The sequence below is a fragment of the Chrysemys picta genome, chromosome 1 (genome assembly GCF_011386835.1).
Source record: "Chrysemys picta bellii isolate R12L10 chromosome 1, ASM1138683v2, whole genome shotgun sequence".
Classification (NCBI taxonomy): domain Eukaryota; kingdom Metazoa; phylum Chordata; order Testudines; family Emydidae; genus Chrysemys; species Chrysemys picta.
This window is the reverse complement of record NC_088791.1, coordinates 12,097,505-12,112,732: the sequence shown is the minus strand read 5'-3', so window position 1 is coordinate 12,112,732 and position 15,228 is coordinate 12,097,505. Positions and strand designations below refer to the sequence as shown.

Here is a 15,228-nt window from a genome sequence, read left to right as displayed (position 1 = left end):
AAGTCTATGCCATCCGGAGGTTGCTGAGGAAAATCGTCCAATGGCTGTTTAAAACAGCATCATGCCTGTTTTCCTCTGCCTAAGCAGCACAAAGCAGCTGTCGAGGGGTCCACTAATGGACACCATCTAGAGGATAGACTATTAATGTCAAATATTTTGTGTCTGCCTTTCTCACTCCCTGCCAATCTCCCTCTGACACAGATTTTGCTGGGACAGAAATACAACACTGCAGTTGACTGGTGGTCCTTTGGTGTCCTTCTGTATGAGATGCTGATTGGCCAGTCTCCTTTCCATGGCCAAGATGAAGAGGAGCTTTTCCAGTCCATCCGCATGGATAATCCATTCTACCCTCGCTGGCTCAATAAGGATGCAAAAGATATCCTAGTGAAGGTAAGAAGACACAGCACTTCCACTGTTACAGGTCAAATACCTTTTGCCAGATGCTAACATCTCTCTTTGATTTTTGCATCTTCTCACTGGTCTGCAGAGAAATGGGCTTAGTCCTATGGTGAGAAATAATCACATAGAATCATAGAAGATTAGGGTTGAAAGAGACCTCAGGAGGTATCTAGTCCAACCCCCTGCTCAAAGCAGGACCAACATCAACTAAATCATCCCAGCCAGGGCTTTGTCAAGCTGGGCCTTAAAAACCTCTAAGGATGGAGATTCCACCACCTCCCTAGGTAACCCATTCCAGTGCTTCACCACCCTCCTAGTGAAATCGTGTTTCCTAATATCCAACCTAGACCTCTCCCACTGCAACTTGAGACCATTACTCCTTGTTCTGTCATCTGCCACCACTGAGAACAGCCGAGCTCCATCCTCTTTGGAACCCCCCTTCAGGTAGTTGAAGGCTACTATCAAATCCCCCCTCACTCTTCTCTTCTGCAGACTAAATAAGCCCAGTTCCCTCAGCCTCTCCTCGTAAGTCATGTGCCCCACACCCCTAATCATTTTGGTTGCCCTCCACTGGACTCTCACCAATTTGTCCACATCCCTTCTGTAGTGGAGGGACCAAATCTGGACACACGATTATATACAGTGGTTTGTCTGAGGATCTCAGAGCACAATGGGCCTGATCCCAGGCCCCCTGAGTCTTAACGCCTACATTGATCTCCACATCGTCTCCATCCCCCACCTTGTTCTCTCATGTTTCATATTAGTCTTTCTGGTTTGGACTCGGGGGAAGGACCATTATATTTATGTGTCAATAAATGCTCCATCAATAATAATGGAGAAAAAGGATTCTCTGTTCTATGTATGAACAGCACCTAGGCTAGCAGGACTCAGGCTTCTAGGAACCACCATAATAAGAATAATAAACAATAATGAAGTACTAACATGCTTGCTCAAACAAAGCACAACGTGTGAGACAGAGATTATGGAGGCCTGACTAGGAGTCTCTTTGGTGAATACGATGCCATCTTTCTGCACAAGCAAACTGAGCCTTTGTGAGCTTTATTTAATGTAGTATCAGAAATAAAAATCATCCTTATTGCTAAACACTAAACTCCCTTGCTGAGAAAGAGACAATTAGCCTGGTTATTGGCCACTTCCCATTAGCACTGAATTTATATAGTTATACATGTTGCAATATTTAGCTCCATTAGCATAAGCACTTAATTTAGCAGAGGGAACTCTGCATAGCTGAATTACAGCTGCGCAATCAATCTCCTTTGGTCTATTTCAGCACTGCGGCCAGGTTATGATTTGCTGGCACACAACCGAAGACTCCATTCTTTTCAAATAAGAGTAGCTGGGATTTCTTTCCATCTGATTCTTCAGTGGCTACCTTTGGCCCTAGATCTTATTGCTTATTAGTTGTGGAGCAGCAGCTGTGTGTTTGCTTGCTAAGGAGAATGCACATAAAAGACATGGTCCTGCCCCAGATAAAAGGCCAGATTTTCAAAAGACCTCAGCACCTACAACTGGGGGGCCAGGTTGCCCAAAGAGCTCAGCAGCCAGGTTCTTGTGTCGAGAACAACGGGAGCTGTTGGGCGCTGAGCACTTTGGAAAATGTGGCCACTAGCGCTGGGCAGGAAATGGTTTTCCTATCGCGCAAAAGTTTCTGAGATTTAAAAAGAAATTGTCCTGTTCTGTATTGGGACGAGAACAGAGAGCTTTGAAAGATTTTCATGAAAACACACACACACAGACCCATGCCATTGTAGCCAAGGTGGTTAGCTAAGGTGGAGAGACCCGGGTCTGAATCAGGGAGAGATGGGTCTTGAACTTAGGTTACCAACCTCTCAACAGATTCTGTAGTCACTGGTCTTTTTGGATGTTGGGAGGGGACAGTCTTTCTCCCTCTCTCTCTATCCAGAAATTCCATCCTGGACCTAAGCAACCTTTCCCCATGAAACTTTCATTAAACCTGATATGTTCTTGTCTCTCTAATACCTTGGGTCCAGCACGCCTACTACAACACTGCTCACCTACAGAAAGTCTCATTTTTGTCCAATTGGCATTTTCTAGTGAAAACGCATTTTGTCAAAACATCCCTGACCCACTCTACATGCCATTTCATTTAGGGGCCTGCAGGAGAGCTCAACTCTTTTGAAAATCTGTGTCATAGACAACCATCTTCTTCTAGGGCTAGAAAAGTCTTCTGTCTTTTCAGTTGATCATGATAAACAAGGGAACCTGTGGCCGTGGCAGGGATGGTGGAAGCTTCCTAACAGTAGGGGGCCCTGGGCGCCCGAACCGTGGCCCCACCCCGCACCGCCCTTTCCCCCTGAGTCCTCGCCCCCACACCGCCCCTTCCCCCAAGGTCCCACCCCTACACTGCCCCTTCCCCTGAGGCCCCACCCCTTTCCCCCGTTGCTCGTCCTTACGGACGGTAAAAAGTGGGAGGGCATAGCCCCCGTTGTTCCAGTGCCCCTGGGCCAAGGTGTCATGGTAAAAGTGCCAACAGAAGGGAAGACAACACACAGGGTGCAAGGAGTGACTTTTAAGTAGCTTTGCCACATCTTAGCAGCCTTTCTGATTCAGAGAGCCCCACAAAATGCAAGACCAGATGACTGGAATGCTTGGTAAAAATAAAGATGGGCAACACCTTCCTTATGAATATTCCAGCCGTCAAGGCCTAATTTTTCCAACACTGATGCCTCAGATTTATCTACAAAATATTCATCCTCACACAGGTAATTGTACACACATGTAATTGTGCAGGCATTTGTGCAGGCAAACAGGTGCAGTAATTGTGCATCTAAGCACCTATTTTGTTCACACAATTCACCATTTGCTTGTGCACCAGCATGTTTTGAGGGCACAGCTTAATGGCTGACATTGAAACATTGGCCTCAAATATCAAACTGAAATAATGAGGACAGGACAAGATGATTCAGCTTCCCGCTTGGCATGTGGGCCTAGGAATCAGCACCACTTTGCCTGCAAGATTCACGTTTTCACTGAGTAAAGAGGTACCGTGGGTGACACATACCCTGGCTACGTGTGTGCTAGTCAGACGGTGCTATCCACAGAAGAGTAAGGTGCTCTGCTCTCTGCTAACTTCCAGCTTTTCGTGAGAGAACCTGAGAGGCGGCTCGGAGCAAAGGGGAACATCCGCCAGCATGCCTTTTTCCAGGAGATAAACTGGGAGGTTCTAGAAGAGCGGGAGATGGAGCCACCATTCAAACCCAGAGTGGTAAGGACTATTCTTAGGTCCCTCCGATCAAAACGCTTTTCTTACCACATTCTTTTGTTCCTGAACTGTGCGTTCACCCCAGTGGCGTAACCAGCATAGAATATTTGGGTGGGCTCCGATTTCGGGTGGGTGGGCAATTATGAGGGGGCTGGGAGGGCAGCAGAGATGGGGGGCCTGCCTCTCCCCACCCCATGCAGCCAGCCTTGCGGGGGGGCAATGGATGGACCCTCTGCCCAGGGGCTCCCCGGAGCCCTGAGCATGCACCAAGCTCTGGAAGGAGATGCTGCTCTCCAGCATGCATGGCTCCCGGCTCTCTTCCAGGTGCCACTCCCCTACGCAGGGGCCCGGCTCACCCAGGCAGCGGGCCTACCTTTTTTGAAGATCTCCTCTACCGCCACCGGCTGCCCACTTGCTCGCCCTTCTCTCAATGGTGGATTAGCCATTGGGCCAACCCAGGGCCCCGGAAAAATGGGTGCTCCCACATCCCCACCCACTCTGCCTGCCCGGTGCTCCTGCCAGAGATCGGGGTGGGTGCGCAGGGGCTTGCTCCACTCCACCCGCCCCACCAGTGCTCCAGCCGGGGAATGGGCTCGGGGCACAGGGGCTTTTCCTGCTCCACTCGCCAGGCCCCGGCAGGAGCGCCAGGCAGGCAGAGTGGAGCAAGTCCCCGCACCCTGACCCCACTCCCCGGCTGGAGCATCGGACAGGAGCAGGGCAAGCGCTGGGACCAGAGCAGAGCCCGGGCTGGGGGTGGGCCTGGATGCTAAGTGGGTGGGCCATGGCCCACCCAGGCCCACCTGTGGCTATGCCACTGGTTCTCCGTACCAGCACTGAAGCAGGCACCAACAGCCAATCAGAACAGCCTGCCTGGAGAGCACCAGCGGGATTCAGACCAACACTTTCAAATGTAGTCGCCTCTGGTCAGACATACTGGGCAACATTTTCAAGCTCCAGGGTACAATGTCAGGGACCTCAACCCACATTTAGGCACCTAGGGCCTTGTTTTTAGTTGTGCTGATTTCCCACCTGCAGCACCCATTGACTTCATGCGGAGTTGTGGCAACTCTTCGCTTCTGCAAATCAGTCCCTGATCCCTCCACGTGGATTGACTTTGGACACACAGGGTGGACAATGTTGGCCTTTGGTTAAGTGCCTTAGTATATATGAAGCACCTAATCATAGACATCCAAATGTGAAAATGCTGAACCTAACTTCTGGTACCCCATGCAGTGCTTAATTTCTGCCAGGGCTTGCCAAGGGCACCTGTAGGCTTGGCAGTTCATAGCCTTGGCACCTCTGGGCTTGCTGCATCAGTTATGAATGTAAAAAAATGGTTTGAGGCCCAGCACCTAATCGCTTGAGCCCCGGCACATCTTTCATTACAAATTAAGCACTGGTCCCATGGGATTTTCCTTCATTAGGACACACAGAATTAAGGTACAAAACCAAATCAAGCCATCAGCTTCTCTGTGAAATCTGGAGAACATTGATGTTGTCAATAATAGCAAGAGCATTTATACAGTACTTACAACACAGCATTTATGTAGAGCCTTTTACCTTCAAAGTCCCTTCCAAACACAGGTTAATTAGCCTTCACAGACTGATACATAAGCATAATTATCCCTGTTTTACAGAAAGAAAAACCAATTTTCTAATATCCCTACATGATAGAATTCACCGGGGTCACACTGTTGCCCATATAATCTGTACTCCCATTTACATTACTTAGATAGCACGGTGATAGATAGGTGATTGACACCAAGGTACTGGATACTTTGATACCACACTGATACCAAGGTAACCAATCCCAGGATGATGGATATTTAGGCCTGGTCTACGCTTAAAAATAGATCGAACTAACTATATTGCTCAGGACTGTGAAAAATTTTGCACCCTGAGCACCATAGTTAGGTCGACCTAACCCCTAATGTAGATGTGGCTAGATCAATGGAAGGATTCTTCTGTTGAGCTAACTACCACCTCTTGGAGTGGTGGATTAACTACATCAACGCAAAAACCCTTCTATCAATGTAAGAAGTGTCTACACTACAGTGCTACAGTGTAGATATGCCCTTAGATACCAAAGATATGGGTGCCTTAAATATACCATTAGATTAGATTTGGATAAATGGTAAATGCTGTGAAATGAAACAACTGATTTTTTCGTTCTTTTCTTCTTCCTTCTTGAAGAAATCCGCAAGTGACTGTAGCAACTTTGACAAGGAGTTTCTCAATGAAAAACCTAGACTGTCGTGTGCAGACAGAGCGCTGATTAACAGCATGGACCAGAATATGTTCAGCAACTTTTCATTTGTGAACCCTAAAATGGAGAGGATGTTATCCTGAGATCTGCCCTCCCCCACACCTTCCTTGCTAAAGGAATTCTGTGAATTGATTTGAGTAACACTTCTATCAACTGAAAACCAAGAATGGTTCATTTGGACGAGGACCTGAACAGAAGCACTCACCAGTGAAAACTGATACCGTATTTGTGGGTTTCCACCTGGTGGTATCCTGTAGCAGATGCCAAACGTACTTCACTAATGACCAACTCTCTTTCTGGTCTCTCTCTCTTTTCTGGATGCTCTTGAATTTGAAGGCAATAGAAAAGGAGTAGGTACAAAATACTGTCACCTTATTCACACACATAGCCGGTGGGACTCCTCGTGTGAGTAAGACAACCTCATTTCGGCCCTAGCGGTGCGCCTCAGATTTGCTACTCCAGTGTCCAGTTCTGACGTTCTTATTGAGGCAAAACTTCCATTGAGTAAAGGGTTGTGTGTTCAAGAATTGGCTCTCCTAGAAGGCTACCTTTCCAGGTAGGTCTTTTTTCAGCCCCCACCTGTGCACCTGTAAAATTGTACGTACACCTCCGTGCACTTGGCGAAGAGGAACACCGGCCTGCACTCTTTGAAAACGCCTCGATCTAGGCAAGAGTTAGAATTTGCCCTCACAAAATAGCCTTGGCACAGACGGGCTTTCCGGGTGCAAATTCCAGTCCTTGCATGCACAGAAATGTTCGATTTGCCTAGGCGCGCAGGCAGGGATTTACACTTGCGCAGGCTGGGGACATGTAGACGTGATCTTCAAACCACAGACTAAACATCTCGCCCTAGGTCAATGCACTGAGGCTCAGCTCTGAGCTTTATTCATCGCCTCTGCATTGTATGGGCGTGGCTGTGCTTCAACCGGGGGGTGTGATTGGCAGCTCGAGGAGACGTACCCACGCTAGCTCTGCCTGCGCTCAACTTAGAGCATGGCTGTGGCACCGCAAGCCGCGCGAGGATCGAGCTGCCCCAAGTTCACGCCTAGCATCTCAGCCATGTACACACTCAGGTAGGCCATCCCCCCTCCGCAGTCGCTCACAGCACTGCATCTGCACTCTATTTTTAGCCCGCCAGCTCCATCAAAGCTAGTGTGGCTGGGTCTCCTGGAGCTGCGAATCACACCCCCAGCTCCAAAGGTAGACGTACCCTATGGGTGTTCGTTCACACAGGACTCTCTAAATCAGGGCTTCTCAGGACAAATTTTTTGGTGGCCTCAGCGTGCGGCCACCAACTCTTGCTGGTGGCCGCTCTCACACTTTTTCCTAAAATGCTTAATTAGCTTTAAGAAAAACAATTAAATATGCACCTATGCAGGTCCATATCGTTATAATGTATTTATTGCTAGCTAGTAAGTCCGTTGTGAAAAGTGATATTAACCTACAAATATCTCTTTTCACAGCAGACTTACTCAGCCCTGCCAAGCCTGGGAACAAAGGCCTGGATGAGGGGCTAGGGAGAGGCGTGGGGGGGTAGAGCCTGAAACTCTGCTAGCCCACCACCCCAGGACTGAAGTCCGAAGCCTGAGCCCCACCACCCTTGGGAAGGTGGGGAACTCACTGGCTGCCTGCTCCTCCAGCATTGTGCCCCACGTGTCTCCAAAGGGGGGCAGGGCCCAACCCCTGCTGACAGCCCCAGCAACCAACACCAAGGTGGTGCATCCAGGAGCAACAGGGAGAGGGAGGGGCTGTTACTCCCCACACACAGAGCCCAGGGGCTGTGGCCGCAAGAAAAGCCCCTGGTGGCCAAGTTTGGGAAATGCTGCTCTAAACTCCTGTCCCAGCATCAGGGTAAGATCTGGGCTGAGTTCTCTTTGGGGGAGTCTCTTCTTAGAATCATAGAACATCAGGGTTGGAAGGGACCTCAGGAGGTCATCTAGTCTAACCCCCTGCTCAAAGCAGGACCAATCCCCAGACAGATTTTTGCCCCAGATCCCCAAATGGCCCCCTCAAGGATTGAACTCACAGCCCTGGGTTTAGCAGGTCAATATTCACTGAGCTATCCCTCCCCCTGCCTAACACCTGGTCAGGATTATGGAGAGACTCTCCCCCAAAACATTATTTAGGGATTTCAAGATTGGGCCTCCAGTCATTGCCCTGCAGGTATTAACTTGAAAGATAGTATTCAGTACTTTCAAAGACTGAACAACTTAATACTACTGCTACAAATGATGCTGCCCCTGGTCTTTGGTATTCAGCAGAGACCTGAATCAAGGTACAAAACTGCACACAACACTCTAAAGATGAGACAATACATTGCATGGTATGGCAATTATTTTCTCTCAACTGTTGACAAGAAGTTGCTGACCTATTATGTTCTGTTTTGGGCAAAAAATATTGTAGCAGTAATGAGATTTTAGTGGAAATCCTTTACAATAAATGTACGCTGTCTTCTGAGATTTGCAAAACTACCATCCTATTTATTCAGTTGCCGTTCAAGAGATAGAAACGGAAAGATCTAATGCCTCTAAGTTACTGCTTTTCACTGATAGTCTTATGGAAATATTTAGCCTGGTTATCATGTCAAAGCAGAAATAAAGAGCCAGATTCTCTGCTCTGTGTAGCTCTGTTGACTTCAGCGGAGCTATGTTGGTTTATTCCAGCAGAGGATCTGTAGGAATATTTAGAGATTTCCAAGGGAAATGTAATGTTCGTGACTCATTACAATTAAAACTGTCTGAGGCTTTCTACCTGTGCAACCACGTTGTGGATATCAGTGTCAGTGGCCATGGTCCCATGTGAGGGAATGGGCACTCAGCATAATACGGTGATGGGCAGCAGTATGAAAATCTAAAACAGAAAAGAAAACCACCGTGCTGTTAAAAGAATATCCCAGTAATGTGAGTCTCCTGCCTCTTGTGAAGTCGCTGTTTGTGCTGTATGAAATGTAGGCAAAATCTGTGCACGCTGTTTGCCGCTAGTCATCATGTTTAATTAGAACCGTTACCATGAATTTTTAAAATGTCAGTGCTGTTTGTACAGTTTAATAAAACGTTGGGTACGATTGGCGAGTCAGCGTAAATGTGGTTAAAGGGGAACAAAGAAAGGAGCCGCTCCGAAAAGCCATTACAATTGTGATGGGCGCGTTGCTGTGCGTTCTTCAGGGGCATTTCGACCAGGTGGTAAGGAACCAAAGTCAGGACGCATTTGGATATTAAAAACTGTGCTATGGACTAACGTCTATTTCTGCATGACAGCAAGTGTAAAACCAAATTGTGCCCTTACGTAGGAGCATGCCTCTCCTGCTAATGTCAATAACGGGATTTCCTTGTGCATCGTGGGGCCAGATCCTCAGCGGGTGTATCTCAGTTTCGCTCCATTGAAGTCGACGGAGCTATGCCAGTTTATACCAGCTGAGAATCAGGCCTTTTGTATCTAAGAGAAAAAATTCATATTATAACAAGGGAAAAGGGATCAAAGAGCCAAATTCTCCTCTTAGTGACAAAGGGAGTTGCATGGGAATAAGAGAGAGGTGTAACATCCACCATAGTGTTCCAAATATGCTTACGAGGCCGAGATTTAGGCACCCAGTATGTTGTTTTAAAAAGCACTCAGCGCTGGCTTAAACTTAGCTCCCATTGAAGTCAATGGTTAAACTCCCATTGACTCCAGCAGGAGCAGAGTTAGGCCAATGTGGTGTGCTTTTGAAAATCCCACACCTAAATCCTTAATCGGGCATGTAAAAGAGGATGGCCTGGTTCTCACTTGCAGTGAAGTCAGTGGGAGCTGGGAGTGCTCAGCATTGCTGATAAGAAGGAAACTTCCCATTAGATTCTTACATTCGGAGTTAGGAGCCGATTATTAGGCATCTAACTTTGAAAGGGTGGGTCTTTCTGTACTTAAACCTAGAGTGATGGATTGTGTCACTTCCTGCTTGTTGAATTCCAGCCAACCCTATTCTACTCCTGGGGGAATTCTGCGCTAAAAAATTAAAAATTCTGTGCCAAAAAATTAAAAATTCTGCACAGGATATTTTAAAATTCTGCAAATTTTATTTGTCAAAATAACACTATATAATCATGCCAGTTTCAATTATTTTGGTAATTTATTTCAAAATACCTGTCAGCAAGAATGTCTGTAACAATACAGACACACACATGTACAGTAATGCCCCCAAGGTCCCCGATTTTCAGCACTGTCCCTTAGTGAGCACCAACAGTATGCTTAGGGTTATACCAGAATAACTGTTGAACCGAGCTGTCTTTTGGCTCAGGTTCAACTTCATAGTACTGTGGATTGGCATTGCAGACATACATCAAGTGGAAATACTGCCAAATACCCCCCCCCCCCATCAAGTGGAAATACTGCCAAATAGATACATCACAGATTGCCTCTTAAAGGCATATCACATTTAATATCTGAACTGGCTCCTTGTCTCCTGCTTTGATTTTCTTCTGAATTTTGGCTCTGAGGTTTCTTACTATTACCTAATCCTGTCTGGTGTTCCACACTGAGGAACTAAGACAAGTTTCATTATTAACATTGTCATCCAAATTAGAAATGAACCCAAATCAAAACCTTATTTACCAACACGCCTACCTTATAGGAAGCTTTGGATCTAAACTTTGTGCTCAGCCCCTATCTCCAATGGGATGAACAAAACCTTTGAGATCCAAGACTTTCAAGAAATTCAGAGCTGGGTTTGAAAAGTCTAATCTGAACGGTATTGTTCTGAACTGTTGCCTAAATGGTTCCCATTTCTCCTTCCCCCAACCCACACAAACCATCCCCAAATAGCCATCCTGACTCACTTGTCTCTCTCACCAACGGAAACTGGTCCAATAAAAGATATTACCTCACCCACCTTGTGTCTCTAATATCTTCACTCACTAGACATAGAAACTCCCTCTCCCCATCTGTAACACTATCTACTGACATTCTTAAGCTGGTTCAGCAGAACGCCAGAGGAAGTACTGTATTTCCTTAGCTTTTGGTGCAGAAGCTCTGATCAAACACAAACAATTACTACATACAGAAGACAGATGGTCTAGTTGTTGGGCACCTCCCTAGAACTTGGGAGACCTGGATTCAAGATCATGCTCCACCATGTGCGTCCTGTATGACCTTAGACTAGTCTCTCTGGGACAGATTTACAAAGGATTTAGGTACCTAAGGCCAGAGTTTCACAGACATTCAGGCACCTAAAAGTGCAGATAGGTGCTTAAGTGCTGACTCCACCCCTTCCTGCCCCCGCTCCGGCCCCTCCTCCAAGGCCCCGCCCTCAGTCCACCTCTTCTTGACCCAGCTCCACCACTGAGGCCCCTGCCCACTCTCTGCCCTCCCCCAGCTGTCAAAGAGCTAATCAGCGGGGCCCCAGGTGTGGCTGGTGGGTGCTGAGCCCCCACTATTTTTTTCCCCTGGGTGCTCCAGCCCTGGAGCACCCACGGAGTCAATGCTATGCCTATGTGGGACCTATGCCTATGTGGGACCCAGTTGCCCAACTCCCAGAAGAGTTAGGTGCCTCACCTGCATAGGCACTTCTCAAAATCCCTCTAGGTGCCTCTCTGAATCTTTAGGTCCTGAAATACATTTACGAACCTGGGCCTCCATGCCTGAGTTCCCCATCTGTAAAATGGGGATTAGAGCATGTCTCTACTGCACAGAGATGTTGCAAGGATAAATATATGAAAGATTATGAGGTGCTCAAATACTACAGTAATAGGGGCCAGACACCTATGTAAGAAACATAGCTAGACATGCTATAATGTGATCACTCTTCTCCGTTCAGCTCAGATTTTTAGTTCTGCTCTCCCTACATGCACAGTTGGACTGACATCATGGGAAACCAGGTAGGGAAGAAGAGCAATATATTGGAGTTGAGATCTGAGAGGCAAACACAAAGCATGGATTTCCCCAGCCGGGTTGCTGGGTATTCAGATGACACTTTGCCCCTAGAGTAGTGCCATGTTCACTGGGGCTGAGGTTATAACCAAAGTTGGGATGGGATGGACGCTGCCTAACCAGCTTTTCCACTCTTTTGTGCACTGATGTCATGAGCCCGCCCTTTGTTTGCCAAACGGGAATCCCTGATAGAGCCGGTCAAAACATAGCAAACATTTTTCACAAAGGAGAAAATGTCCAAACATTTAAGAGATGTGCACCAGCTCTGATTCCTGAACCACAAAGGGAGGGAAGACCCAGGGATCCTGCATACCTAGGTAAGTTGTAATATGGTGGCCTCCTAGAGAAGCTCACCAAGAAAATGCAGGAAGTCAAAACATATGAGATGAAACCAGTTTCCTTCAGGGGGCCACTGGCTTTTGGAGGCTTTTGTTACGACATTAGCCCACAATAGACAATGGTACTAATGGAACCAGGTCAGTGGTAAGGGGTGCCAGAGGCTAAAAACATATCCTTCCACTTGTCCTGAGAAATGAGCAAACGGCCGAAGATTTACCCCCATCCTGCTGACTGATCTGGTCACTGCTCAGTTGTCGTTAATCTGAGGGGAAGAGTCAACAAATCACAGAGCCTGGTTCTTCCACCAGCGTAACCAGTTACACTAGTGTAATTGCCTTGTTTCCAGTGGCATTCTCCCTGTTTTCACTGGCGTAAGTGAGATCAGAATCAAGCCCGGCGTAGCAGATACAAATTGACAAGTTCTGACAGCTCGTCCATCCAGGCCATCTCTGACAGTGCAACTCTTACCCAGCGGTGTGCACAAGGCCTGCGGGGGGTTACTCCAGCTGAGATGCTGCAGTAATGCCCCTCGAATGGTTTTGTTCCCATTCCACAGCCTGGGGGGAGAGATCCCAAACGTCCAGCCCAGTTACTCAGGCTGGATTTGTCTGTAATTAATGCAGGCTAAATTAAGTATCTGTTAACATCCAGCTGGGTTATCGTCCATACAAGGACATAGGGTTCATGTGTCACCCTCATGCAAGCATAGCCAAAGGGAGCAGCCTGAGGAAGTGAGATAATTTGAGTTGCTGAATCATCCTCTGTGGTTTGGTGGCTGAGCACCACAAGCTTTTAACACCCCGCTGGCCAGAACTGCTCCCAGACAGCCAAGCTGCAGAGCAGGTGGGTGATTCGCAAGGGAAACATGTTTGAATAACTGCCGAAACACACACCCCCCCCCATTTCACTTACTGCACACTGTGCTTTTGACTCTGACTGCAAGAAGAGGGGTCTGCATCTGGCCCCGAGCGTCATCATTTTGAAAACCAAAGGCCCAAAGCACGGGGGGCCTCTACGCTGCGAGAACGTGAACGCTGCACATCTCGCCAGAGCGATGGGCTGAAATGCTGGTCTCTCCCTGTCAGGAGGTGTCTGTGGTGCACAGAGAGTGACGTGGGAAGCGACACTCGCTTTCCTGTGGTGAAATCTGCTGTGAGATAGGAGCCAACTTGGGCTGAACGTGAAGCGTCTGTGTGGAAGCGGACAAAAACTCAGCCCCTTGCTGATGTTTTCAGCTAAACCTAACTCCTCCAAAGCAGGTGCAAAATCTTCTTCGGAGAGGGGCATGTTTTATTGCAAACGGTTTCATCCAGATCTTACAAGGGCTTGGTTGGTCTTTCATTAGGGGGCCGAATCCTGCCTTTGGCTCCAGGTGAAAGGAGTGGCGTGTGTATATCCACAATGATGGCCTCCCAGGCATCAGGTCTAAATGTAAGCCACGTTTTTGCACCCGCAATTCAACTATGGTCTCAGCTCAGGTCGTGAGAGGGGCAGGAACCCAGATTTGCCCCCACAATTGATTTGGAACTAGATTCTACTGATCTTACCCATGCTGAGTGGGGCCAAAATGTGATTCCCCCACTCAGTTACTCACCTGAGCAGCCCCATTCTTGTCAATGGAGCTACTCAGGGGAGTCATTGCTCACCAGCGTGAGTAAGAGGAGTAAGGAGGTTCACAGCCTAGCCCTGTGTCCGTTGTCTCATTGAGTTAAGGTACTGCTCAATGAGAGTAAGGGTGGTAGAATCAGGACCAAAATCAATTGCAGATGTATTAACAACCAAACCATGGACAGCTTCTACACAGGTGCTTTGGCGTGCAGGTGCCCTGACTCCCCGTCAGCACATCCAGAGTGGGCTAAATTAGTTTGTGGTGTACATCATGCTGGACCAGTGGTCCCCAGCTACGGGCCATGGAGCATATCTGCTGGTGTTCCGAGGAGGACTTGCTGGTCATATGGTGCTGGCTGATCCTCTTGGTTTTCAGCTACTACATCACGTCAGAAGACATTAAATACTCTCCTAACTAATTTCACAGTAGCAGCCGTGTTAGCCTGTATCCGCAAAAAGAACAGGAGTACTTGTGGCACCTTAAAGACTAACAAATTTATTAGAGCATAAGCTTTCGTGGAGTGGGCTGTAGTCCTCAAAAGCTTATGCTCTAATAAATTTGTTAGTCTCTAAGGTGCCACAAGTACTCCTGTTCTTTCTCCTAACTAATGTTACTATTCCATAGAAGCAATTGGGGTAGTTGCCACAGGGATTTTACATGATCACAAGTGCTGGTTGGAAAATGTATTTTATATTCTGCAAAATCTATAATAATATGAGAAAACAATACATTTTTTCCTATGTTTTTCCTGGCATTTTTCAGCCAAAAAAAAAAATCAAACATAAAAAGCACATTTGTTTGGTTGGTTTTGGTTTTATTAACAGCAACTGAAAGTCAGCCGACGTCTGAGTTTGGATTTCTTTTGACAAAAATGGAAAATGTTGTGGCCAAAACTCCATTTGGACAAAAAACCACTTTTCATGTAACTAAACTCTCTGCACTGACTAGTGTCAACGAGAGAGACAATCCTTTGCTTCGCGCAGTGCCTGTATATTAGCTTTTCAAAAAGCTCTCTTTTACGCTCACTCTCTCTCCCTGCTCTTTCTTGCTGCTTGCACTGGCAGGAGACGCACACAAAATGTCGCTTTGCCGCTTTCTTGAGCCAGACTCACTCAGCAGCAGCAGCAAGTAGAGCGGCAGCCCCAGGGGTGGGGTTCGAGCAGCTCTCGAGAGCATTTCTAATCCTAAAGAGGTTGGCCATGCAGATGTGTCTGAGGCAGAGCTGCTGCTGGCTGCGTGACTTTCATAGCGCCCTTAGCTGGTGTTCAGTTCACTGAGGCCAGGTACTTGGGCCCAGAGCTTCTAAGGCAGTGATTCTCAAACGTATTTGATCGGACCCAATTCTTTGTGTCTGTAGTCATTTACACCCACACCCACAAGTACATATACTGCCACCCAGCTCTGAAGGCAGAGGGGAGAGCAGCGGCTGCTGGCCGGACACCCAGCTCTGAAAGCAGAGTGGAGAGCAGC

The 15,228-nt window shown here is 47.5% G+C and overlaps 1 protein-coding gene across 3 annotated transcripts in view; it reads left to right on the top strand.

Moving 5' to 3' along the window:
* The window catches only part of PRKCQ (protein kinase C theta), an 88,817-nt gene extending 79,844 nt beyond the window's left edge, over positions 1 to 8,973 (top strand). For all 3 annotated transcript variants that reach the window (XM_005291929.4, XM_024106346.3, XM_024106347.3), the window contains 3 exons: positions 202 to 390; positions 3,518 to 3,646; positions 5,837 to 8,973. In XM_005291929.4, the coding sequence (XP_005291986.2) occupies positions 202 to 390; positions 3,518 to 3,646; positions 5,837 to 5,992 (474 nt within the window). In that variant the 3' untranslated portion in view covers positions 5,993 to 8,973. The remainder of the gene's footprint in view (positions 1 to 201; positions 391 to 3,517; positions 3,647 to 5,836) is intronic.
* Positions 8,974 to 15,228: the final 6,255 nt, after the last annotated feature.